We start from the raw sequence: 26032 nt of genomic DNA, 5'->3' as shown, positions 1-26032 counted from the left end.
CTCTTCACTGGCTACCTTGTCTCTACGACACAAGTGCCTAGCTCCAAAGTAGTGCAAGAGAACATCCAACCTTCATCATCGAAAGCCCCTCATTTGCCACCAAGTTGTGAATAGAGGCTTGTTTGTGTAGATTTAGAACCGTGAGGACATAGTACAAGTGAAACTAGGGCAAAATGTTGGCCTCAAGCTACTAGTCCAACCCAACTCAAGTCCAAAAAACCAATTATGGGCAATCCAAGAGCTACCGTCGAGAAGCCAAGCGGGGCGACCACGAGCATCAAGGAAGAGACAATATAAGCAATGCCATGGAGCAAGCATTTAGAAGTGATTTTATAGGTTCTAGGTATGAGAATAGAAGGTTTTACGCTTTCTAGGTTTTATGGTTTTACAGGTTCCTATGTTCAGGAACAGAAGGAAGTTCCTAGAACTGACTAGTCTAGGGTTGTAGAGTATTTAGATATGGAGTCCAAGCTTGAATGGGCTCACACCCCTTGCTTTGTCAATTATCTAAGTTTGAGTCGAGTAGGTTAGACAGGGTCAAGCCTTACTTTTAGTCAGTGTTGTGCCTCAAGCCAAGATGAGAGAGAGTGAGATTGAGTCACACATACAATTCCTACTTGCATATTCTACATGCAAGTTTTACATACGATTCCTACATGCAGTTTCTATATGCAAGTTCTACATATGATTCTTACATGTAACTCCTACATGCATGTTCTACATGCAAGTCCTACATGCAACTCCTACATGCATGTTCTTCATGTAAGTCCTACATGCAACTCCTACATGCATGTTCTACATGCAATTCCTACATGCGAGTTCTATATGCAAGTTTTACATGTAGAGAGAGAATGTCTTACAATTCCTACATGTAGAGAGAGAAGCTCTCCAACTTGTATAAATGCCCCATAATGGAATGAAGCCCACACTCTTTGGGGCATTGTATTGAGTTCTACTTTGGTATTCCAAAAAATTGTCTCCAAGTGTTCATGCTTCCTTGCACTTCATGTCCAAAAGCATGTCCTCACCTTGCAACTCCTCCTCTCCTCTCCTCCAACCTTGCAACCCTTCCTCTCCCTCTCCTCCCCCCAACTCCTCTTCCTCCTCCCTCCTCCTCCCTTCTTCTCCCTCCTCCTCCCTTCCCCTCCCTCCTCCTCCTCCCTTCTCCATCCTCTCCTCCCTCCTCCACCTCCGTTCTCCTCCCTCCTCCTCCTCTCTCAGGTAATGAGTAAACATACTCAAGTATGTGTAAAAAAAAAACTACCATGAACTTTCATAAACATAGCACTCAAGGGCAAGGAGAGTAAATAAACATTTCAACTCTAGCAAAAAATATCAACCCCAAGCATCAACCTTGGGTTACTACCTTAAGAAATTTTCTTTATTTCTTAAAAAGAAGCCACTTGAAGAACAAATCAAGCTATCTCATGGACACCAATGTGTAGAGCTTGCAATTTCAAACATTTCACCTTTTTATAGAAGAGCAATCCAAGCAAACAATTAAAAGTTATGGTATGGGAAGGTTCTAGGGTCTAAAGCAAACCCTAAACGCCTCCCCCCTCCATTCCCAACCCACCCCCTCATTCTTCTTCTTCCAAAATTGGCCTCCATCCTCTTCCCGATTCCGAGCCCTATGCAAGACCCTCCTCCCTCTCCATCAACCACCACCCTACTCCCATCCTCATCGATGAGTTGTTTCGAGCTCATTGGAGTAACCTAACCATCGACCCACCATCCATTTGCCCTCAACAATCCCATTACATCGAGAAAGACTTGGGAGAGTGTTGTAGGTGGTCATCTCCTCCTCCCTTTTAATTTTTGCAAAGTTTTTTGTCCATTAAGTTCCCCCCCCCTTCTCCACCCCTCCTCTCTCCACCCCCTCCCCCACCCCTCCTCCCTCTCCTCCACCACCACCCCTCCACCTCCCCCCCCCCTCCCTCTACCCCCTCCCTCCATCACCCCACCCCCCCTCCCATCGCCACCTCCATCCCCACTCCACCCCCCCCCCCCCCCCCCCTCTACCCCTCCTCCCTCCACCCCCCTCGACTAGCACCCCCCCTGCACCCCCCCACCTCATCTCTAAAGGGCCCTTGGGGCCCTGCCTACTTGGCATCTGCCCTACAAGTGGCACCCACGCATAGCGACAGTGCCATGCCAGCTCAAGGTGAAAACTGCTGCCAACGGGTCGCGATGCCTGCCATCACCCGCCCCGCCCTGCCTCCCTCTCTTGCACATGCCCGCAGTGCCCGTTGCCCAACAAGGCTACTCCGTCGACACTCCGATCGGCTCTCGACGACCCTGACCTTTGCGTTGCCATCTAAGCACCCGGTCTCCATTGCACCTCTACCCTGGGCAACCACCTCGCCACCCTCCCATCCCCTCCACCAATCCCCATAGCCCCCTTCCCTTGTAACCACCTCCCCACAACCCCCTTCCCCTCCTCTCTCACCACCCTCCGGTGGTGGCGCAGCCGCCAGTAGATTTCACAAATGGGAAACACCAAACTAAAGGGAAAATTTCCAACCCATTTCACACCATTTAGGCATCCCAAGCACTCGCTAATTTGTGCCCCTGTGTGGGTCCCTTTTCACACTAATTCGCTCATAAATTTCCATCGTGACCTCCGATTGACGATCTGTCTGCACCGACACATTTCCACACTCACGTGGGACAATCCTAGGCACATTATTAACACGATGGTTCCTAATACACTAACCCATTTGTAACCCCCCTAACACACAAAGAAAAGGTCTCCGTCAAATACAAGCGTGAAGGGGACCTTTTCTTTGGGTATGACATCTTCCGTTGAGCCTTATATTCACTGGAGTCTTTCCTTCATCTATTTTTGTCTTTCATGCTGTGTAGGTAGCCCCAAATCTTATACACCCACTTTATTGGAGATAGGGAAGCCAAGCTCAGTTCGCCTAATGGGAGTGTAGATGGGTTGGTGATTGTGTTTCTGTTCCCAAACTAATATGTGCTTCTCCCATCACTCCTATAAGATACTACCAGGACAAAATAATAAACCTGTGCTCAGAACATAGCATTTCACACCTCTAGCCCCATATGCTGAACCTGAGCATATTTATAAATACCACAAAGTTCAAATGGTTCACCAAGTAGACTAAAAATCCAACAACAGAAAGGCAAATCATAACGCCTCAAACATTGGCCGACATAAAAGCCTCAAGGAGCCTGCAGCACCACGCAAGCTAAAACTCTTCGTCTCAAAGACAATCATTATGAAAGTCTTCTATTACTTTTTTAATTTTTATAAGTGTTCTGTTATATGGATATATAGATGCAGACAAGTAAATCACAACCGCACAGATGCATAGATATGGAGTTTTTCTAACATTGAATAAGCCAGAGCAATCACTAATCAAAAAGGACATTCAGAAGGCCAATTTTAGTTTCACTTCTTTTCCTGTATGTTACACAAATGTTTCACAAGAAATTCCTTTATTTACAAATTTAATTTAGTTGGTACATCAAAATGCTGGCCCACATTTGTGAGAATCCATATACAACAATTTCTTAAACAAGAAAGACTATGATTCCATCAAAATGCAAGCAAGAATCATCTAGGTTGATAGGAACCTATTCATGTGGGTCAACATCAGTCAGATCGTCATTTTCTCCAGCACGATGTTCGCTACTATCATCATCTGTATCACTCGGTGCATCTGCAACCTTTCCAAAAGTTTCATTCTCGGTTGTCTTTTTAACATCTGTGACGTGCCCACCCCTGATATCTGTTGCTGGCAGATTTAGATTAGTGGCTGAATGTGGCTCTTTATCATCACAGCCTCTGCCACACCTGCACCATGCACCATTACATGATCAAGAAGCTGCAGAGAGCAGGCAGCAGCACAAAAGGGTTGGGTGGAGGGGACATGGCATTTTCTATGTGATATTTTTCACCTTTGCAACTATTGAATACATCCAAATAAGCTAAAGAGCTCAGACCACAATCCAAAAGCAACAATAACCTTCCCCAAAAGAAAGGAGGGCTTAGAGTGCATATCAAATTCAAAAGAATCTCAAAAAAATGAAGTCTATACTAAATGATTATACAGGCCATGCTACTGTAGATGCTTAAGACCTCCAGATGAGGAATAAAACAGCGTTTCTGGTAGATGACGGCAAGCCTATGACTTTTAGTGCCCCGAAAATATCAAAAGAAAACATTTCATCCGTCATCAAGCAGATCCAGTTCACGAGTTTTTGAATCACTGTAGACTAAACAATAAAAATCAGGAAAACCTGAGGTTTTGAATGAAGTGTCAACTCACGACAATGGGACGACTGTAATCAGCACTGCAATAATGTGTAGCAGTCTTATGGAGGCTCTACAGCGTTCATTAAATAGTCATAAATAAGTGAGGACGACAGACACAAGATAATTTAAGTCTATAGTTAGGCGAGCTGAGAAACTCGAAGGAAAGTTGAAACATATGAGCTCGTTCTACCCTCAGTCCCCTGTAAGGTCAAGTGGGTGCCCTCATATCTGTTAGCAAACCGAGAGTCCGCCGCCTCCTACCACTCAGCCTCTCTATCTCGCAGGAGAGGGGGCACTCTCCCTCTCTAGAAAGCCTACCTACACCTCAGAGCCTAGGCCCGCAACTTAGCAGTGCTCCTCTATACGGGCTTTCACTATCCAAAGAAACATCCACCTTACGGGCAAGCTGATGCTCAGTCAATTCCCCAAAATTATCATCTTGAGGGAAGGCCTACTTCATGATGTTGATCTTGAGGGAAGGTGTTGAGAAACCACGCTCAACAGTATGTGATCATATGTGCATAGCACTAACCCAATAGAGTGCTGCTATAAAGGAAAGGGTTAGATGCCCTAACCCTAACCCTAAAACGGTTTGTATATAATACAGTTAGTCATTTGTGGTGTGCTCTCTGGTTGTGCCCTCTCTCCTCATCTCCACTCTTCTCCTCTCCCCTCTTCATATTTTGTCATGGTATCAAAGCATCATTGCCTTCCGCTGAGGCATTGTGATCCACGCGAGAGAGATTGAGAGAGTGATTGAGGGATCGAGAGATTGAGTGTTCTCTTTTGTTGAGAGAACTTCCGCATTGAGAAAATTTCCGTCATTGATTTCCGTTGATTGAGAGTTCTTTCTTCCATGAGAGAAAGAGAGGTATTCATTCCATTCATTACTTTGCCGATTATTGAAAGAGAAATAGTGAGGCATTCTTCTTGAGAGATCTGTTCTTATGAGAGAGAGAGAGAGAGAGAGAGAGAGAGAGATGCTTTGAGAGCTTTGGGAGAGTTCTAAGAGATGGAGACTCTATGCTCTAAGCATCCCCAACAAAGGGAAGCCTCTACAAACGCCTACCTCGACTAGCTTCAAAGGGTGCGGCCTCTACATACAGCAAAGCCTCCTTCAAAGGCTTCAAAGGCTCCAAGCTCACGTGACATCTCCATCAAGCGGCCCTTCTATTCCAGCCTTACCAAGCCTCCAACAACCTATGGGCTCCTAAGATGCACCATCTTTCACAGCGCACCGACCAAGAGAACCATAGCGAGCAACAATCCACCCCGCACGTAACTGCAAGCTCCTACCTACAACGACCATACAACGTCCAAAGCGGCTCATTGAGAGCAACGAGCAAACGACGACGACCCGGGCCAAATCGCACGAACAACTGCATCTGCAACACGACCAAAGCCTCTGCACAACGTCTACTCCTCTCCATAGCCGCCTCTCTACAACAAAGGCAACTCCTATAGCCCACGAGCCCATTCATCGGCCACGACTCCACGAAGCAAGACGGAGCTCGCTACATCCATCGACCTCGACAACGACCAGTAGCCTCCTAACGAGCACCCGCTCTCCATCAACTCCTTTGAGGCACCCTACGACATCCACGATCTCCAACGCCTTCCAGACAATAGCAGGTAGCTTATGCAAGGCAAGCTCATCGCAGACTAGCAAACACACCTCCAACGCCATAGCCAAGCTCCTCCACCAGCCGGCACTCAGCAACTAAGGCTTCCAACTCACCTTCAACAGAGCTAGGCTCCACCGACTGACCAACTCCTACAAGCAAGCAAAGAAAGGCTCAAGCCGAATGCCACAACACAACCACACCTCCAACAATCCTATGCTCACAGCTTACTACCAGGCGCCATGCACACGTCTCTCCACAACGCATAGCCAGCGAGCTTCTACAACCCTCTCCATCACAGTGGCTCGACGACTTAGCCTCAGCCTCCACGCTTGACTGAGACTCACAGCACACATGCTCCATTGAGTCTCCTCCTCAACAAAGCGTCTCCAACAACGACGACGGAATCTTCAAGGATTTCGTCAAATCTTGAAGACGAAGAGAGCTCCAAAGCAACCAATCGAAGCCATGCTGAAAAATTCATAAATAGTTTCTACTCGGAGTCGGTGCCTACGCTCACATGCGGTTTCACATCATCGCATTACCTGAAACCTGACGTTCCACGGTTCAGTGAGCAGACTTCAGAGTGTTCGAAGGCATTGACCAATTGTTCAGTGGAAAGATAGCACATTATTTGATTTCACACACACATGCCATCATTGTAATACTATTTGGCTATTTCACGGCATTGTGCACTTTATTCAAGCCTTGTAAAGCCTCTTAGCTATACCCGGCATCATTTGCCACAAGCCTTGTAATAGATTGGATTATATATTGCAATTCTATCTTCACTGACAGTTCAGATTTCACTTGACATAGTGAATGTTTTGCAGTTGATTCGGACAATGATTTCACAAACACTTTGAGTACATTTGTTGCACCATGTCTACGACTAACAACTTCAATTTGGAGGCATCTGCTAAGGTAGACAACTCCAACTATAGCACATGGAAATACCGAATGGAGATCATTCTTGTACTTCAAGACAAATGGAAGTATGTCGATGGGTCTATACCTAGACCATTGGACGATCCAACCAGCAGTAGCTCTACTCCACCGATTGTCGTAACACCAGCAGCAGGATCTACAACGGAATCTCCAACTACACCAACAATGACTACACCTGTAGCAGATTCTGCCATTGTCCGAGCACAGGCAGAATGGGACAAGAAAGACAAGTAAGCATATCATCTGATCAAGCACAATGTGCAAGATGTCATGCTAGGACAGCTTAACACAGTCAAGACATCAAAAGAAGCATGGTATATGTTTGCAGCTCTCTACGAGTCTAAGAACACTTCCAGGATTCTCACATTGAGAAACCAAATCAACAAGAGTTTTCGCAACAATAATGAAACCGGTCATCCTTACGTACTCAGGATCAAGGATTACAACAATCAACTCGCAACAACAAGAGAGACCATGAATCCAACAAAAATGGTTCAAGTCATCCTGAATGGACTAGGAGACTAAACTAGGAGACGGAGACAGAATGCAACAAGAAAGACAAGTAAGCATATCATCTGCTCAAGCACAATGTGCAGAATATCATGCTAGGACAGCTTAATACAGTCAAGACATCAAAAGAAGCATGGGATATGTTTGCAGCTCTCTACGAGTCCGAGAACACTTCCAAGATTCTCACACTGAGAAACCAAATCAACAAGAGTTTCCGTAACATAGTGAAACCACTGTAGTCATCATCAACAACAAAGTTAGCATCAAAGTCAGAATCAACATCAACATCAACATCAGCAAAAGGAATGCATCCACCAATGTGTCAAACATTCATTGCAACTACTATCATAAGTTTAGACACTATGAAAGAGATTGCCGCAAGAAGCAGTACGACCAAGGCAGTCAATCCAACAGTAATCGAGAAAATTCTCTGTCTGATCTCATAACTTTGATCTTTCTGCCTGTCTGGTTTTCTACCATGGCTTTGAATTCTTGAAATCTGAAAAAAACTTCAGATTTCTCTTTCAGAAAGTAGACCCAACAATATTTGTTGTAATCATCGATGAAAGTCTAGTAGTAAAGTGAACCATTGATGCTGTGGATCTGGACACAACCCCATACATCTACATGAATCAAATCAAGAATACCTCGTGTGAGAGGTACTTCTGTCAAAGTTGGTCCGCTTTTATTTGCTGAAACGACATGCTTTGCAAACCTTTTCAAGAAACTGAAGATTCGGAATTCCAATTGCCATATTCTGATTTCTGAGCTCTATCAAGCTTTTGAAATTCACATGTCCATATCTCTTCTGCCATTTTGCGAAAAGTGGCATCTGTTGTGATTGAGTTGACATGGCATCCAAATCTGGTATTATAACTAGCATTTTGAACAAGCATCCTTACTCGATTGCCTTTCCTACTAGCTGATATCATGTGGATTTGTCTCTGATCATGCATTCATCTCTGTCGAAGATGACTCGATAGTTGTGTTCTGCCATTTGACCTACTAACAAGAGATTCTTGCTAAGCTTTGGAACATAGAGTACATCTTTCACTAATCCTCTCATATCAGTGAAATTGTTTATAGGAACAATGCCTATCCCTTGAACTAGATTCGGTGTATTATCTGCCGTGTAGATGACATTCTTTTAAGTTCTGCCCTTCTAATGGTTTCATCTCTGCGAATCATTCATGATGTGTTGTCATATGAGATGATGCACTCGATGTACCAAGGATCCTGATCTAGTTAATCGACTTGACAACTAAATTCCTCTTTTGAATTGCAAGCAATGTCAAGAAACATTGTTTCAGTCTTCTGCATATAAGGAACATGTTCTCAGGCTCATTCGCATAACGACTGTGACCAGAATGTCCACCGCAATTATTTTCTCTTCTAACTGCGCTCATCTTGAAGAGACTTGACTAGCATCAAGGAAGGACACTGGCAAGGAGAAAGATAAGAATTCAGAAGCAAGTACAAATCCAGAGCCTTCAAAGGATACTAAGAATACCCCTCTGAATGAATAAGAATTGTTCGTAAGAAAGCCACATATCTGCTACTGCTGCAAGGGACCTGGGCATGTAATCAAAGAGTGCCGCAAAAAGCAAAGAGATGACAAAGAGAAGTCCAGCCATGAAAATGAAGCTAATCTCATGTATTTAAAAAGTCTTCTCTAACCGGCGTGATGCATACCCTTGTATTTAATCAAGAGGGGGTATTAGAAATGATGGTGATCAAACCTTACTCGAGATTAAATTTGTGGTCAAGTAATCTTTTGTGTTAATCGATTTGAAAGGTAACGAGATGTAAGGCACAATGTGTGACGAATTGATGATGGCTACTCATACTCACCGCCCATAAGAATTAAAGTCTTTCTCTCTTTAAAAACCTTTAAGATTAAGGTTCCTAAAACTGAGTGTGAGCTGCGTGGGAAGGTGGCGAAATCAATGGATGATTCCTACCTTGATTGATGGAGGTCACCGCTTGTGGAGCGTGCCTCTCCCTTCAGATATATGTACCTGTGTGAGTGAAATATATCTAGAGTGTCTTCGTGGATATTTGTATTGAGTTGATGCTTGAGAGAGGGAGAGAGTGCTCTACAAGTTTGTGATTACTTTATCTTCAACGTTATGCTCTCTTTGCTTGCTCTCACTGCTTATGTACATAAGGGTCTGCATATCATGGTGACCTAAGGTCGCATATACTTTGTGAGCTTCCAATTTGTTTACATATATATTTAAACACACACACACACACCCAAAAGGGGTCCCATTGTTGCCTGCAAGCTAATGAATAAACTTAAGAAAATACATTTATTTGTATATTTATATTTATATCTATATATGTATGTATGCATGTGCACAAACATCTTCATAACACAGAAAATATCCCAATCTTTAAAATTAAAATTTTTATAAAGCAATCGAAATAATAAAGAAAAAAAGGGAGTTTGTAAGACGCTTTAAACAAACTTATGAGTAAATGACAAAAATATAAACTCAGTAAGCAAAGCTGATATTATGTTCTCATCAGATACAAAGTATAAACTGCCATCTAGGTTTCGAAAGATCCCAGAATCTCTTGGGTAAACCCAATGCTTACTAATCTTTGAAATCGTGCGCGTGCGTGCGTGCGTGCATGTGTGTGTGTGTGTTTGTACATAGAAATGAATTTCACCCAAAAATATTGGGTACATATATTTGTGTGTATATGTATATATGTGCACACACACACATGTAAGTATGTATATGTATGTACGTACACACACTCTTTTTTTTATGAGAAGCACTATCTCATTCATAAAAAGCTACATTCATGGCTCCCTAGAATGGTGTAGCTACTATTCAAACCTAAAACCAATTATAAAACACTTCCATCTGGGCCAGAAGAAAATCTCCAAGAGAATGTGCATCTTGGAGAGTGCGATGCAAAGAGGAACGAAAAAAATGATTAGCATCCACTGAAGAGTCCCTGTACAGTCGATTGTTACGAGTATGATATAAGGACCACAAAGCCCAATAGCGACACCACCAAAGAACTGAACAGAGGCCGGTGTAGAGGCATATCTATCAAACACCAAGAACTGCCCGCCAAAAGAAAGCCTAGGAAAACGAACACGAAGATAAGCTCCCAATCTAGTAAAACGATCACGAGCAATAGGATAGGTCCAGAGAAAATGTAGGACAATCTCCCTCATATGCACATTTTTTTTAATGGTGAAAACTATATTTCTTTCTATTACAAATTCAGTCCCAAAAAAGGGACTTTCAGCTACAACATAACCAAAAAAACTCAATATATGACAAAAAAGCACGATAATCAATATCCTGACCTGCAGACAATCAAAGAACAATTGCTGTAAGGATGCTAGGGAAAAGGTGTACTTGGCAAGAGAGGGACCACCAAAGACCCTATAATTTCGATACTTGCCCAATAGCAAACCCAAGAGAAGAAGAGATCATATCCCTTATATATACCTTTGTAAGACTAGAATAAGTCCAAGAGAAGAAGAGATCATATCCATGCCTAATAGGAGAACCCCAAACAACCGAAAGAGCTTTCCAAAGCAAGTTGTAGAAAAGCACGCCTGTAAATGTTGATGCAAAAGTAACAATAAATCACTAGTTTCTGCGGAATGCTAAAATAGATGACGCATAGCCTCCTGTGGGAACACACATCGTCGACAAAGAGCGGGCGCAACATGACGACATGCAAGATCTGTCAAAGGAAAGAACCCCAAGCAAAACTCACAGGAGGAAAACCAATTGCCGATGAGGAAGTTTACCCTTTCCTCCATCTCATAGTACGAGTCAAAGATCAAATATGATTTGCATGAGTTGAAACCCAAGGAGGCAGGAAAAAAACTTTATACAAGCTTGCAACTGTAACATCTGCCAAGAACAATGAACGACAAGGTGGATCATTCGAAATAAGGGCCCAATCGTTGAGGCAGTGTATTATCTCACGACGAGGCACTGGCTGAAAATCATGTCTCATCTATGAAAGTAAGTGCCAGCGGGATCTATAATGCTGTCCCAAACCAAACCTTGTGGTGTTATCTTTTCCTAGGGTGGTCACACTTTTTTTTTTTTTAAAGTGAAATCTTTATATTTCTGTGTGGGAAACCTCAAAAGAGGTAAAAACACACCAATAAGTACAAGAAAAAAGATTTACAAGTAAAACCTCAGAGCAAAAGTCATGAGGTAGCCAAGTAAAAAGTTACATATCAAGCTGGAGGAGAGTCAAACACAGCATCCTCCAGCTTCAAATTGTTCTGCTGTAAAAACTGATGCAGTGATGAAACCAGACCATCAATAAAAACCAGCTGTTTTTTGCCCTTATGATTCTTCTTGATATAGGCTGGTACCCGAAATTTTTGAATCAGATGGTCAAAAACCTGTTGTAACATGGGATGAAAAGATTCCAGTAAAAAAGGTACTTCTGCATCCCTGACAGAAGAAGGCTCTGGCACAGGCATCAAAGGCGGAGAAGCTAAATCAACATCCATATCTTCCGATGAAAAAGCTGCATCTGATGAAGGAGGGTGCAACATCGGAACTTCATTCGGAGGATCAATCTGAATATGAGCAGGGGCACACACCACACACACACACACTTTTTTTTTTGTGAAAAACACACACACACAAAGAAAGAAAGAAAGATATATTAACGTCTCCAGGAGGCCTCACAGGCTTATGAGACAATACAATCCAAAAAGAATAGCCACTGTATCTAAATAATCAAAGGGACGAGGGAGTGCACAAGGCAACTCTCGACAGTGCATATGGCATCTCCGAAATTATCATAGAGTAGCTACACTCGATTGTAAAGATAATTGACCGATAGGACAACGCACCATTTAAGATAGAAAGAATTATCACAATACCAGCAGGCCGCAACTTGGATGAAAACTTCACAAGGTGAAATTTGCATGTCCGCTAATACGGCAGAAGCATATACCTAGATGAATCCAGGAACATTCCCAAACTCATCCTCTAAAAACACAACATAGTGCAATTTCAATCTCATGATAGTCACTCACAAGCTTGAAAACCATAAACTCCATCATGCATAGCAGGGACTAGCTACTATGACATCCCCACTGACATCATCAGTGCCCAACAGTGGGTGTAGACCATAGTATAAAAATATGCTCTCACACATACAAATCCACACACCCACACATACTTGAGCATCCATTTATACAAAGTCTTCGTACTGAGTTTCTGTCGACACTCCGGAGGTGAAGGACAGACTCAGCCATGACGAAGGCTAGCACTAAAGGAGAAAGGCTAATCAAAAGGTAGTCCAAAATCTCTTCATTCAAGCTACAACTGCTTGTGAAGTCTAAACATTTTCATTGTAGTCTCTCCCCAACGAGCATCTAAATCTAAATCTAGCTGATAGGACAACGCACCATTTAAGATAGAAAGAATTATCACAATACCAGCAGGCCGCAACTTGGACGAAACTTCACAAGGTGAAATTTGCATGTCCGCTAATACGGCAGAAGCATGTACCTAGATGAATCCAAGAACATTCCCAAACTCATCCTCTAAAAACACAACATAGTGCAGTTTCAATCTCATGATAGTCACTCACAAGGTTGAAAACCATAAACTCCATCATGCATAGCAGGGACTAGCTACTATGACATCCCCACTGACATCATGAGCGCCCAACAGTGAGTGTAGACCATAGTATAAAAATATGCTCTCACACATACAAATCCACACACCCACACATACTTGAGCATCCATTTATACAAAGTCTTCGTACTGAGTTTCTGTCAGCACTCCGGAGGTGAAGGGCAGACTCAGCCATGACGAAGGCTAGCACTAAAGGAGAAGGCTAATCAAAAGGTAGTCCAAAATCTCTTCATTCAGGCTACAACTGCTTGTGTAGTCTAAACATTTTCATTTTAGTCTCTCCCCAAGGAGCATCTAAATCTAAATCTAGTTGATAGGGCAACGCACCATTTAAGATAGAAAGAATTATCACAATACCAGCAGGCCGCAACTTGGACGAAAACTTCACAAGGTGAAATTTGCATTTCCGCTAATACGGCAGAAGCATATACCTAGATGAATCCAGGAACATTCCCAAACTCATCCTCTAAAAACACAACATAGTGCAGTTTCAATCTCATGATAGTCACTCACAAGGTTGAAAAACATAAACTCCATCATGCATAGCAAGGACTAGCTATTATGACATCCCCACTGACGTCATCAGCGCCCAACAGTGGGTGTAGACCATAGTATAAAAATATGCTCTCACACATACAAATCCACACACCCACACATACTTGAGCATCGATTTATACAAAGTCTTCGTACTGAGTTTCTGTCGGCACTCCGGAGGTGAAGGGCAGACTCAGCCATGACGAAGGCTAGCACTAAAGGAGAAGGCTAATCAAAAGGTAGTCCAAAATCTCTTCATTCAAGCTACAACTGCTTGTGAAGTCTAAACATTTTCATTGTGGTCTCTCCCCAACGAGCATCTAAATCTAAATCTAGCTGATAGGACAACGCACCATTTAAGATAGAAAGAATTATCACAATACCAGCAGGCCGCAACTTAGACGAAAACTTCACAAGGTGAAATTTGCATGTCCGCTAATACGGCAGAAGCATATACCTAGATGAATCCAAGAACATTCCCAAACTCATCCTCTAAAAACACAACATAGTGCAGTTTCAATCTCATGATAGTCACTCACAAGGTTGAAAACCATAAACTCCATCATGCATAGCAGGGACTAGCTACTATGACATCCCCACTGACGTCATGAGCGCCCAACAGTGAGTGTAGACCATAGTATAAAAATACGCTCTCACACATACAAATCCACACACCCACACATACTTGAGCATCCATTTATACAAAGTCTTCGTACTAAGTTTCTGTCAGCACTCCGGAGGTGAAGGGCAGACTCAGCCATGACGAAGGCTAGCACTAAAGGAGAAGGCTAATCAAAAGGTAGTCCAAAATCTCTTCATTCAAGCTACAACTGCTTGTGAAGTCTAAACATTTTCATTTTAGTCTCTCCCCAATGAGCATCTAAATCTAAATCTAGTTGATAGGGCAACGCACCATTTAAGATAGAAAGAATTATCACAATACCAGCAGGCCGCAACTTGGACGAAAACTTCACAAGGTGAAATTTGCATGTCCGCTAATAGGGCAGAAGCATATACCTAGATGAATCCAGGAACATTCCCAAACTCATCCTCTAAAAGCACTCCAGAGGTGAAGGGCAGACTCAGCCATGACGAAGGCTAGCACTAAAGGAGAAGGCTAATCAAAAGGTAGTCCAAAATCTCTTCATTCAAGCTACAACTGCTTGTGAAGTCTAAACATTTTCATTTTAGTCTCTCCCCAATGAGCATCTAAATCTAAATCTAGTTGATAGGGCAACGCACCATTTAAGATAGAAAGAATTATCACAATACCAGCAGGCCGCAACTTGGACGAAAACTTCACAAGGTGAAATTTGCATGTCCGCTAATAGGGCAGAAGCATATACCTAGATGAATCCAGGAACATTCCCAAACTCATCCTCTAAAAACACAACATAGTGCAGTTTCAATCTCATGATAATCAATCACAAGGTTGAAAACCATAAACTCCATCATGCATAGCAGGGACTAGCTACTATGACATCCCCACTAACGTCATCAGCGCCCAACAGTGGGTGTAGACCATAGTATAAAAATATGCTCTCACACATACAAATCCACACACCCACACATACTTGAGCATCCATTTATACAAAGTCTTCGTACTGAGTTTCTGTCGGCACTCCGGAGGTGAAGGGCAGACTCAGCCATGACGAAGGCTAGCACTAAAGAAGAAGGCTAATCAAAAGGTAGTCCAAAATCTCTTCATTCAAGCTACAACTGCTTGTGAAGTCTAAACATTTTCATTGTAGTCTCTCCCCAACGAGCATCTAAATCTAAATCTAGTTGATAGGACAACGCACCACTTAAGATAGAAAGAATTATCCCAATACCAGCAGGCCGCAACTTGGACGAAAACTTCACAAGGTGAAATTTGCATGTCCGCTAATACGGCAGAAGCATATACCTAGATGAATCCAGGAACATTCCCAAACTCATCCTCTAAAAACACAACATAGTGCAGTTTCAATCTCATGATAGTCACTCACAAGGTTGAAAAACATAAACTCCATCATGCATAGCAAGGACTAGCTACTATGACATCCCCACTGACGTCATCAGCACCCAACAGTGGGTGTAGACCATAGTATAAAAATATGCTCTCACACATACAAATCCACACACCCACACATACTTGAGCATCCATTTATACAAAGTCTTTGTACTGAGTTTCTGTCGGCACTCCGGAGGTGAAGGGCAGACTCAGCCATGACGAAGGCTAGCACTAAAGGAGAAGGCTAATCAAAAGGTAGTCCAAAGCCTACTAGGTAGTCCAAACCCTACTTTCTTATTTCAGTCGGCCGATTGCCTCTCTATCAGCGTGTGCTAGGAGAAAAAGTGCTACTAATTGCATCAATACTCTTCTGCTCGACAAGACGCTGAAAGTGGATCTCTCGAGTTTTCCGTGTCCGTCATTTCTGCACGGGGATCTTCTATGCCACTTGTGTGAGGATTCCATTTTGGAGGCTCCAGATCCAGGTCCGCTGTTGTGTAGGGATCTCCCTCTTCATGGGAAGGATAATGAAGTCGTCTTCATGCCGTGCATGATCATCAGCGACAGTAGTGTTGGAAAGGTCACCTCCCCATCTGTAAGCCCCCAAATGAGGAGAGCATGGGGGGCGGAGACCTAGGGCAAGATCTGCCCGGAGAAGAGAGAGAAAGAGGGGGCTGCCACATGGGCAGCACCTCAGCAAACCGGAGCTTCAGAGGGCGCATCAAAGGATCCGATGTGCAGGAGAGATGGCGGGGCATCAAGCCTTAGATCTGGCTTGGCACGAGGTGAAGGAAGAGCAGCAGAGAAGAAAAGGCATAGGGCCTGGCAGCAGCACAAACAAAGGACCAGGTGTTGCAGGGAAGGGAGGGGCTGCAGTGGGCAGCACCCTGCCCTTATATAGGGCCAGGAGGATGAGCTGGTCGGCCACATAGGCCAGCCCACAGCCCCATTCATAGAGGGTAGTGGGGGGAGCTGGCACACACTACAAAGGGCAGCTGGACCCCCACTTAAAGGTACAGGGCACCACAGCCCAAGAAGAGCTGCCCACAGCCCAATAAATAGGGCTTGGTGGGGGTGGTTTTGGGACAGACTGACTCGACCAGGAGGCCTGCTCAAGTCGGTCATCTCAAAAGGCCTTTGGGCCTATAAAAGGGACGCCTAGTGCCTCATTCATTGCATCCAGAAGCCAGCAGACTTGGGAGCAGTAGGAGCAGCAGTCATAGTGCCCAGAAACGGCGAACGGATCGCCGTTTCGGCACCATTTTTGAAGCCAGAAACAGAATTTCAGGCAGAGCAGTTTTTTTTTAATTTTATTTTTTGCAGTGCCTCTAAAAGCCTAGCCAGGGATAGTATATATAGAGAAGCAATGTAAAAGCTTGTAGACACCAATGCTCAGCTATAGAAGCAAAAGTACTAGCGCACACACACACCCGTCTCAACCACCAAGTAAGAACCCCATTGGCGGGTAGGGCCGTTTTGCTCTCCCTCTCCAGCTGCTCTCCTCTCATCCTACAGCCCCCCTCTCAGCCCGCTGCCCCTCCCCCTTGCTCTCCTCTCCAACATCTCCTCCTTGCTCTCCTTAGCCCTTGCCCTCTACTCTCCTCCTTGCTCCTCTCCAGCCTCTCCTTGCTCTACTCTCCTCTCGTCTCCTCCTTGCTCTCCTCAGCCATTGCCCTCTTATCCTTGCATCCTCACCCCTTGCCCTCTACTCCTCCTTGTTGTCCTCTCAGACCTTGTTGTATGACATATGTATTAATAATTATTATATATATATAATGTATTTTATTAACCTTAAGAACCGAAACTCCGTTTCCACCATTTCTTCTGGTAACCGAAATCTGAAACACCATTTCCCACCCGTTTCCGAAACTCGTGGGAACTATGGCAGCAATGCACACTCCCTCAGGCCTACATCCAGGAGGCAGAGAAGTTCAAGAATAGCTGCAGACTAAGCTCACAGAGGGCTGGGACCTTGGTTGTCTTCTAGGGCATCAAGGAGCTGAGGTCAAAGGACAGAGAGTCTACATACATTCGAGGTGGAGCACGCGGGCTCAAGTTCTAGAGGTATCCAGCAGATAGTAGAAGTACGTGGTGGTAAGATCGAAGGACCACGCTCTGATGGGACTTTGGATCTATCTCTCTTTGTATTGTGTCCATAGCTTTGGACGAAAATATATATTCTTTTGGTAGCTTCTATATCTGGCTGATCATTGTCTATTGATTAGTCTGCACATCTATTTGAAGCATTGTGTGTAACCTTTGTTGGTCGATTTCTAACAAGTAGGTGCGCATCTTGGCAAAGGTTTTCATTATGCACGTCGTGGTGATGTGGATCACGCATCACGACCATTAGATGTCTCATAGATATTGCATCTCACAGCCATCTGGGAATTCACCAACTGGACACTAAGACAAATTTTCTTCACATTGATCTCCTTGAAGAAGTCTGTGTCAGCCAACCTCTAGGTTTTGAGGTTGAAGGTTATTGAGTCTGAACTTCCCAAGATGTAGAGGAGAGGGCCTGAGTGGTAGTAGGAACATTTGTACTGCTAGTGGATGCACCCACTGTGCAAGGCAAGTGCTCATGCTGAGCAGCCTCATCACTGTCATCAAGTGACACTCAAGAGGGGGACGTTGGGGTGCCGTGGTGAATTGCCACGGGAGAGAGAGGAAGCTTGAATGTATGGCTTTCCCTGCGAAGAAATAATTCCCAAACTGATATAGTGTGTAGAACCACGAAAATGTCAATGGAGAAGCTCGAGAGAAAGGTCGATGAAGAAGCTGCCAAATGTGGCCCAAATAAGCCCAAACGGAGCTGGGAAAGGCCCTGAAATGGCTGTGAGAAAGAGGCTGGAAAAAGGGGTTCTCCCTTTTTCTTTTTTCTTTTTTTTTTTTGGGGGGGTGGGGTGGGGGGTTCTCCCTAAGTCACCTAGGACACTTAGGATTCCTAACCTAAAGACTGGTAAGGCAGTTAGGACACTGACTTAGCCTAACCTAACCTAACCCTCTAATTGAACCTAATTAGGTTAACCTAACTGACCAACTAACCTAACCTAGCTAAACCCCACCTAATGTAGAGAAGAGCAGAAGTGTTGGAAATAGAGGATAGAATCACTCACACATCACTTCCTCTCTAACTCATACAACACTCAGAAAACTGAAAGAGAGATAGGCCAAAACTCAGATATATTCCCCCACAATCATGGGCAACAAAAGCTCAAGAAAGAGCGTGTACAAACAGCCCGAGTGCTGTCAAAAGATGCTGAGTCTCTTCCTCTCCCTGTGCGCTTGCCTGTGTGCAAGGCTTGTTAGTGCAGGTGGTGAGGAATGAGGGGGGAAGGGGGGGCTATTTATAGGAGGGCCAGGAGCCCTCAAGAAGTGGCCGACCAGGGGTCTGTCCCCTGCTGCATGCACCGACTGGTAGGGAACCCTAACCAACCAGATCTGGTCGGTTATAGAGGGCAGAAGATGGCCGACCAGATCCGACTCGTCTGGCCTATAAGTAGGCCCCTTTGCGGGGCTCGTGGGCTGCTGCTGCCAGGCCCAAACTCTGCCCTGCATACTTAGATCCAGGCCTTCTTCTGCTGGCGCAAATTCCATGCAAGGTGGTACAGATCCTCAGCCAGAAAGCCAGGTATGTGTGTGCTATACATCTCCCCCATACCCCTATGGTCTCTTGCCCCCTTGTCCCCTCAAATCGGGGGCTCATAGGTGGGGCAGTGACCTTCTAACACCCCCTCTCAATGTCACAACTGTGGGCCGATCCCCATGCGTCGAATGAGGTGCTCCAGCTGCTCCCTGGGAAGTGCCTTCGTGAAGACATCTAAGATGTTGTCATTAATTGGGCAGCATATCAACTCTATGACTTCTTCGTCGATGAGTTCCCATACAAAGTGGTAGTGGACCTTGATGTGCTTCGTCCGTGCCTGGAACACCGGGTTGTTGGCGATCACTATGCAACTCTGGTTGTCGCACATAACTGCAGTCGCATCTTCTTGGGCCATATTCATGTCCTCCAAGATCCACCTGAGCCACAATGCTTCACATGCCGCTGTACAGGCAGCCCTGTACTCCGCCTCTGTAGATGAAAGGGCGACAATAGGTTGTTTCTTACCCAACCATGACATGGCTCTTCATGAGAGTAAAAAGCAGTATCCAGAGGTCGATCTCCGGGTATCAATGTCACCTGCCCAATCACTATCATAGAAACCTCCCAGCTCGATGCCTCTGGTATAAGTGATTCCGTAGGTGCTGGTACCCTTCAAGTACCTTAGCACCCTCGTACCTGCGTCCCAATGAGCCTTCTTGGGTGTGGCGGAGAGCTGACAGAGCAATCCAACTGCGAAGGAGATGTCTGGTCGAGTATTGGTGAGGTAAAGCAAACTCCCCACCAAGCGTCGATATAGTGATGAGTCAATTGGCTAAGATGGATCACGCACACTCAGCTTCAAACCAATCTCCATGGGGGTCATTCCAACTTTGCAATTTTCCATCTCAAAGCGTTTGAGTAGTTCCCTGCAATACTTCTCCTGTGAAATAAAGATATTGGTTTCCCTATTTCCCCTCAATCCCAAGGAAATAGTGAAGTATGCCTAAGTCAGTCATCTCGAACTCCTCCATAAGAAGTCTCTTGACCTAAGCAATCTTCTTCGAATGATCCCCAGTAATGATGAGATCATCCACATATAGAACCAATACCAGCCGCAAATCCCCCTTTGTATCGAGATAGAGATTTGCCTCTGATGGACTCCGTTGAAGCCCGATCTTCTGGAAGAACACATCTATCCGCTGGTACCAAGCTCTGGGGACATGTTTCAGCCTGTATAAGGCCTTCTTCAACTTGCAGATTTTTTATGGGGATCCTGGAATCTGAAATCCTGGTGGCTGTGCCACATATACCTCCTCCTCCAGGTTACCATTCAAAAATGCAGACTTGACGTCCATCTGAAAAATAGGCCAACTGTGATGAGCAACCAAGGCAATGACTATCCGAATAGTCACCATCCTCGCTGTGGGGGCAAAGGTCTCATCTAAGTCAAGCCCTTCAGACTGTGCATAGCCTTTTACCACCAATCTTGCTTTGTATTTGTCCAAGCTCCCATCTGACTTGAACTAAAGCTTGTACACCCATTTAGTCCCGATGACCTTCCGCTTGGTTGGTTTGGGTACTAAATCCCAGGTGTCATTTTTCAAAATGGCTTCCATCTCAGCCTTCATGGCTTCCTGCCATTCTAGTATATCCTTCGCCTCCTGGAAGGAACGGGGCTCAGCAAGTTGAGCTATCAAAGAAAAGTTCATGTTCTTTGAAACCGCCGTGCTCCGGAATTGCTCTCGGGTATGGTGACCCATGAGTCTGCTAATGTCTTCAAATACCATTGAGGTAGCTTCTTCTCAGATGGAGATATTTTGGATGAAGTTCAGTTGGGAGTTGACTTTGGAATGGCATGCTCCTCCTCCTCCTCCGGATCTTCAATTGGCTCCACCTCGCAGATGGTGGCTTTGGGTGGGGGTAACGCTAGTAGTTCTGGAACCTCCTCGGCAGGCTGTGGCTCCGTCTTTTCAAAGATCATATCCTTGCTGATAAGGATCTTCTTCTTGTTCGAGTTGAATAGGCGGTACACCTTGGACTCTTCGCTATATCCCACAAGGATACAACTTTGGCTATGGGGATCTAGCTTTGTTCGCTCATCTTTGTGTACATGCACAAATGCTTTAGAACCAAAAACCCTCAGATGAGAAATGATGGGCTTCTTACCATAATAAGCTTCGTATGGAGTCTTGCCATCAACAGCCTTTGTCTTGGTTCTGTTGAGGATGTGAACGTCAGTGTTCACGGCTTCACCCCAATAGGCTTTCGAGAGATTCCTCCCTCGCAGCATGGTTAACCATGTCTCTGTGACGGTCCTGTGTTTCCTCTCAGCAACTCCATTCTATTGAGATGTGCGAGCTGTCGTGAGCTGTCTCTTGATCCCTTGCTTCTTGCAAAATCCATTGAACTCGGTCGAAGTGAACTCCCTCCCTCTGTCGGTGCAGAAGGCTTTGATTACCTTGTCGCTCTCCTTTTCTACTTGGGCCTTCCACATTTTGAATTTCTTGAAAGCCTGAGTTTTCTTGGCCAGGCAAAATACCCATGTCATGCGACTGATATCATCAACAAGTAAGAGAGAATACCGTGAACCTGCGAATGAATTTGTCGACATTGGGCCGCAGATATCAACGTAAACCAACTCGAGCGGCTTCTTGGCCCATGATGAGGCCTCCTGTGGGAACTTGTCCCTGTGTTGCTTGCCTTCCACACAAGCCCTGCAGACATGATCATTGCCTGCAATCAGTGGAAGTACATCCACCATCTTTGTCTTTTGCATCTCAAAGAGAGTGCCATAGCTGACATGACCAAACCGCTCGTGCCATAATCTGGATCTTCCATGGTCCCCGTGCACCACCAAAGCATTGAGCCGATATAGCCCATGCTCCTCGACACCTTGAGCCACCTCCTGTCCGTTTGCCTTGGATGTGACAGTGACCTTGCCGTTGTCGAATAATACCGACATATTGTGCTTGTCCATCTGACTGACAGACAATAGGTTCTTGCACAGATTCGGTACGTACAACAGTACACCAGAAATCAGCTCCTCGTTTCCAGCAGTCGTAATGAACGGAATACTACCGACACCCTTCATAGGGCATGACCGATTATCCCCAACAGTGACCTTGGAATCGGGATGCGTACCTTCCATGGTTTTGAACCATTCCTTCATATTGGACATGTGCTTTGAAGCTCCACTGTCCACATACCAAATTTCCTCTCCCTCACTGACTGCATACGTGGAGCAGTACTCCGTGATGATGAAGAGAGCACTGGTCGTGACATTTGCTGATTCAGTCTTCGGCTCCTCCTTGGACGTCCTCCTTGGACTTGGACTCCTTCTTGAGGTCCGCCTTCTTCTTACGGCACTCTTTAGCGGAATAACCAAGCTTCTCACAGTAGAAGCACTTCATCTGCCTCTTTTTCTCTGTATCCTCAGTCTTGTTTTTGTTTTTGAAGTCTTTGAACTTACCCTTGCCGGGCTTGTCCCTTGCCACGATAGCCTTCTCATCCGATTGCGAAAACAGCTTTTCCCGAGCCTCTTCCTGCTGCTGCCAGGCCCAAACTCTTCCCTGCATACCTAGATCCAAGCCCTCTTCTGCTGGCGCAATATTCCACGCAAGGTGCTGCTTCCTATTGTCTCAGAACTGGTGCAAATCCTCAACCAGAAAGCCAGGTATGTGTGTGCTATACCTCTCTCCCATACCCCTATGGTCTCCTGCCCCCTTGTCCCCTCAAATCGGGGCAGATTTGGAGATGGGGAGAGAATAGCAGAAGGAAGGGATGAGAAGAGAGAAGGGGAAGGAGAGAGGAAGCTTGAATGTATGGCTTTCCCTGCGAAGAAATTCCCAAACTGATATAATGTGTACAACCACGAAAATGTCAATGGAGAAGCTCGAGAGAAAGGTCGATGAAGAAGCTGCAAAATGTGGCCCAAATAAGCCTGAACGGAGCTGGGAAAGGCCCCAAAATGGCTGTGAGAAAGAGGCTAGAAAAAGGAGTTCTCCCTTTTTTTTTTTTTCTTTTTCTTTTTTTTTTGGGAGGGGGGAAGGGAGGGGGGTGGTTCTCCCTAAGTCACCTAGGACACTAAGGACTCCTTGCCTAAAGACTGGTAAGACAGTTAGGACACTGACTTAGCCTAACCTAACCTAACCCTCTAATTGAACCCTAATTAGGTTAACCTAATTGACCAACTAACCTAACCTAGCACAATATTGCTAACAAAACACCACACTAGGGCCCAGAACTAAGGGCTAGACCCCCCCGAAGGTCTTTATTGCAATAGAATAATCTTTGTACAACTGGCTCTTGCAAGAGCATGGAGCTTAGTACAACTCTGAATACCTCTGGGAGGCCTGGGGCCTTTCTTTTATAGACTTGGCCTAGCAAAAAGCTAGGACCTACTTTGTTTTACATAAAAGCCAAGCTTTTAGGGCTTTCTTCCTAAATTAGAGGCCTTAGGCACCTTTTTAGTCTTGTGGGCCCTCTTTTTAAAGAGGCGTCCCTTGTTCTCTTGCTTTGGAGCCTTTTGGGACCTTCTTTTTATGCTTTTCTCCCCAATCTTTTGAAATGTTGGGAATTTCAAATTTCCCACCTTCAATAGTTCACCTTGCGTTGTAGCACTCTTGAACTTTTTTGAATGATGAGTTTCAGAGTCTACACCTATTTGTATAAGGAAGAGAACTGTTTAGCTTGAATAAATAGTGCTATTTAAAACGGATTTTAAAAAGCAAATACTATTATTTAAAGCTAGACAAGAAACAAAAAACAGTAGGAAATTATGGCCCCTGAAAGGCCCCCTTTAGGGGCAAGGGCCATATTGAAAGGAGTTGTGTTGGAATATGGCCCTTGCCCCTAAAGGGGATCCTTCAAGGAGGGAGGGGAGAGATCCTTTTTGCACTCTCTTGGGTCCTGCACATTGAACAAACAAATTCCAACACTTTAACCCATTAGAGGTTAGCGAAATGCATGCATTCCTAGTTCTTGGACTAATCCTAGTCCCTTGTGGGTGTCCCCACAGTTCTCTTTTACCAATGCAAAGCAAAAGTAAAACAATAAAACTTATTCTTAGTTAACCAAAGTCAACATTCTTTGACCGAAGTCAATTTCTAATAAAGATTATACTTTATTTCTTGAGAGAAGTATCAAATGGTGACATTATCATTGTGTTGTGTATGACAACCGGCATGACAATTGTATAGTACTTACTGGCACACTTTCTAGAAGGCTGTACCACCTTGATCCATATGATAAACAAGCTGTTACAAAAGCAAATGCAGCTGCTGAGTCTATCGTTTCATATACACATTTGTGCCATGAGAGATTGGGACAGCTCAATTATGGTAGTTTGGTGAAAATGTATTCCAAGGATGTGGTGGTAGACCACCCCTACAAAACTTACAAAACATTCTATGAAGGCTGCCTATTAGGCGAAATGCATCAGTTCTCATTTCCAAAAGACATGACTGTTGGTGCATCCAGGAAGTTGCATCTCGTGCATAGTGATGTATGTGGGCCAATGCGGGCATCATCACTTGGAGGCCTATTTATACTTTGTCATCTTTGTGGATGACTTCGTAAGACATACTTAAATTTATCCTTTGGAGTCCAAGTTTGAAGTCTTCTCTTGTTTCAAGAAATGAGAGTGGAAACAAGCTCTTGACCTTCGCACTAACAAGGGAGGGTGAGTATATGTCCCGAGAATTTCCAGACCTCTTAGCAGCCCGGGGCCTAATACATCAGTGCACAGTCCATAATGGAGTTGCAAAGCGAAAGAATAAGACGTGTGCTCAATCGAGCACCCACACGAGCATTGAAGACCATCACTCCTTATGAAGCATGGACAAGCCGAAAAGCCTGGAAATTCACACGTGGGTGTTTGGGTCCTTGGCATAAGCACATGTTCCCTCTCAGCTGAGGCATAAACTGGAAGATAAGGCAGTCAAATGCATTTTTATTGGCTACATCTCACAAAGCAAAGGATACAGATTGTATTAGCCTAGCACATGCAAGTTATTGTCAGTAGACACAAGGTTTCTGCTCAGAATGCAGCTTTACCTTGGCTGTACTGTAAAAAAAGCCACAAGTAGAAGCCTCTAATGTCTTTGATTCCTTGCTGCCCCTCGTTCACTCAAACAAATTTTCAGATGAGATTTCGCAAGGTACAAATCCCAATGCTTCTAGCAGTTCACAGCCTCCTCACAATGCCAATGCTCAGCCTGATTTGTAGCCACTTGACGATCATGCTATTGAGCAAACAATTGTAGAGGAGAGGGTTGTCATTAGACAGTAGATAGCAGTCCCGAGGTGGCTCTTGGAGTCCCTCAAGGACAGCAAGCAAGCTGAGCCCTTGGCTGCCCACACGAGGTGGTCAGAAATGGATGCATGGCACTTTGCCTGATGTTGCATTGATTGCCAGCTTGCAATGAAGAACCCTTATGCCATAAGGATGCATTTGATAGCGGTTAATGGATGGATGCTATGAGAGTCCATTCTTGCAAATGGCACATGGGAGTTGTGTGACTTGCCAAAGGTGAGTGTGCTATCGGCAATAAGTGGGTTTACAAGGTACAACAGAAAGCTGATGGCAGCACAGGGCGCTACAAATCCCGCCTTGTTTGCGAAAGGCTATGTACTGCAACACAGCATTGACTTTGAGGAGACCTTTGCTCCCAGTTCACCATTATGACCATTCGGTGTGTCATTGCCATTGCATCACATAGGCATTGGGAGGTTCATCAGCCTGACATTTTCCTTCTTGGTGATCTACTTGAAGATGTCTATGTCAGCCAACCTCCAGGATTTGACATTGTAGGTTCTGAAAATAAGGTATGCCGGCTCAAAAAGGCCCTCTATGGATTGAAGCAGGCACCCCAAGCATGGTATGCGAAAATACACTCTCATCTATTA

At 44.7% G+C, this 26032-nt stretch overlaps 1 protein-coding gene across 1 annotated transcript in view; it reads right to left on the bottom strand.

The window, feature by feature from the left end:
- Window positions 1-3420: 3420 nt before the first annotated feature.
- LOC147893061 (uncharacterized) overlaps window positions 3421-26032 on the bottom strand; it is a 34127-nt gene continuing 11515 nt past the window's right edge. The window contains exon 12 of the mRNA XM_087387454.1: window positions 3421-3820. Coding sequence (XP_087243580.1) covers window positions 3601-3820 — 220 coding nt within the window. The 3' untranslated portion in view covers window positions 3421-3600. The remainder of the gene's footprint in view (window positions 3821-26032) is intronic.

This window comes from Dipteris shenzhenensis, chromosome 16, assembly GCF_047967505.1.
Source record: "Dipteris shenzhenensis isolate YYH24624 ecotype China chromosome 16, Dip_SZ_1.0, whole genome shotgun sequence".
Lineage (NCBI taxonomy): Eukaryota > Viridiplantae > Streptophyta > Polypodiopsida > Gleicheniales > Dipteridaceae > Dipteris > Dipteris shenzhenensis.
This window is presented reverse-complemented; position numbering and strand designations above follow the sequence as displayed.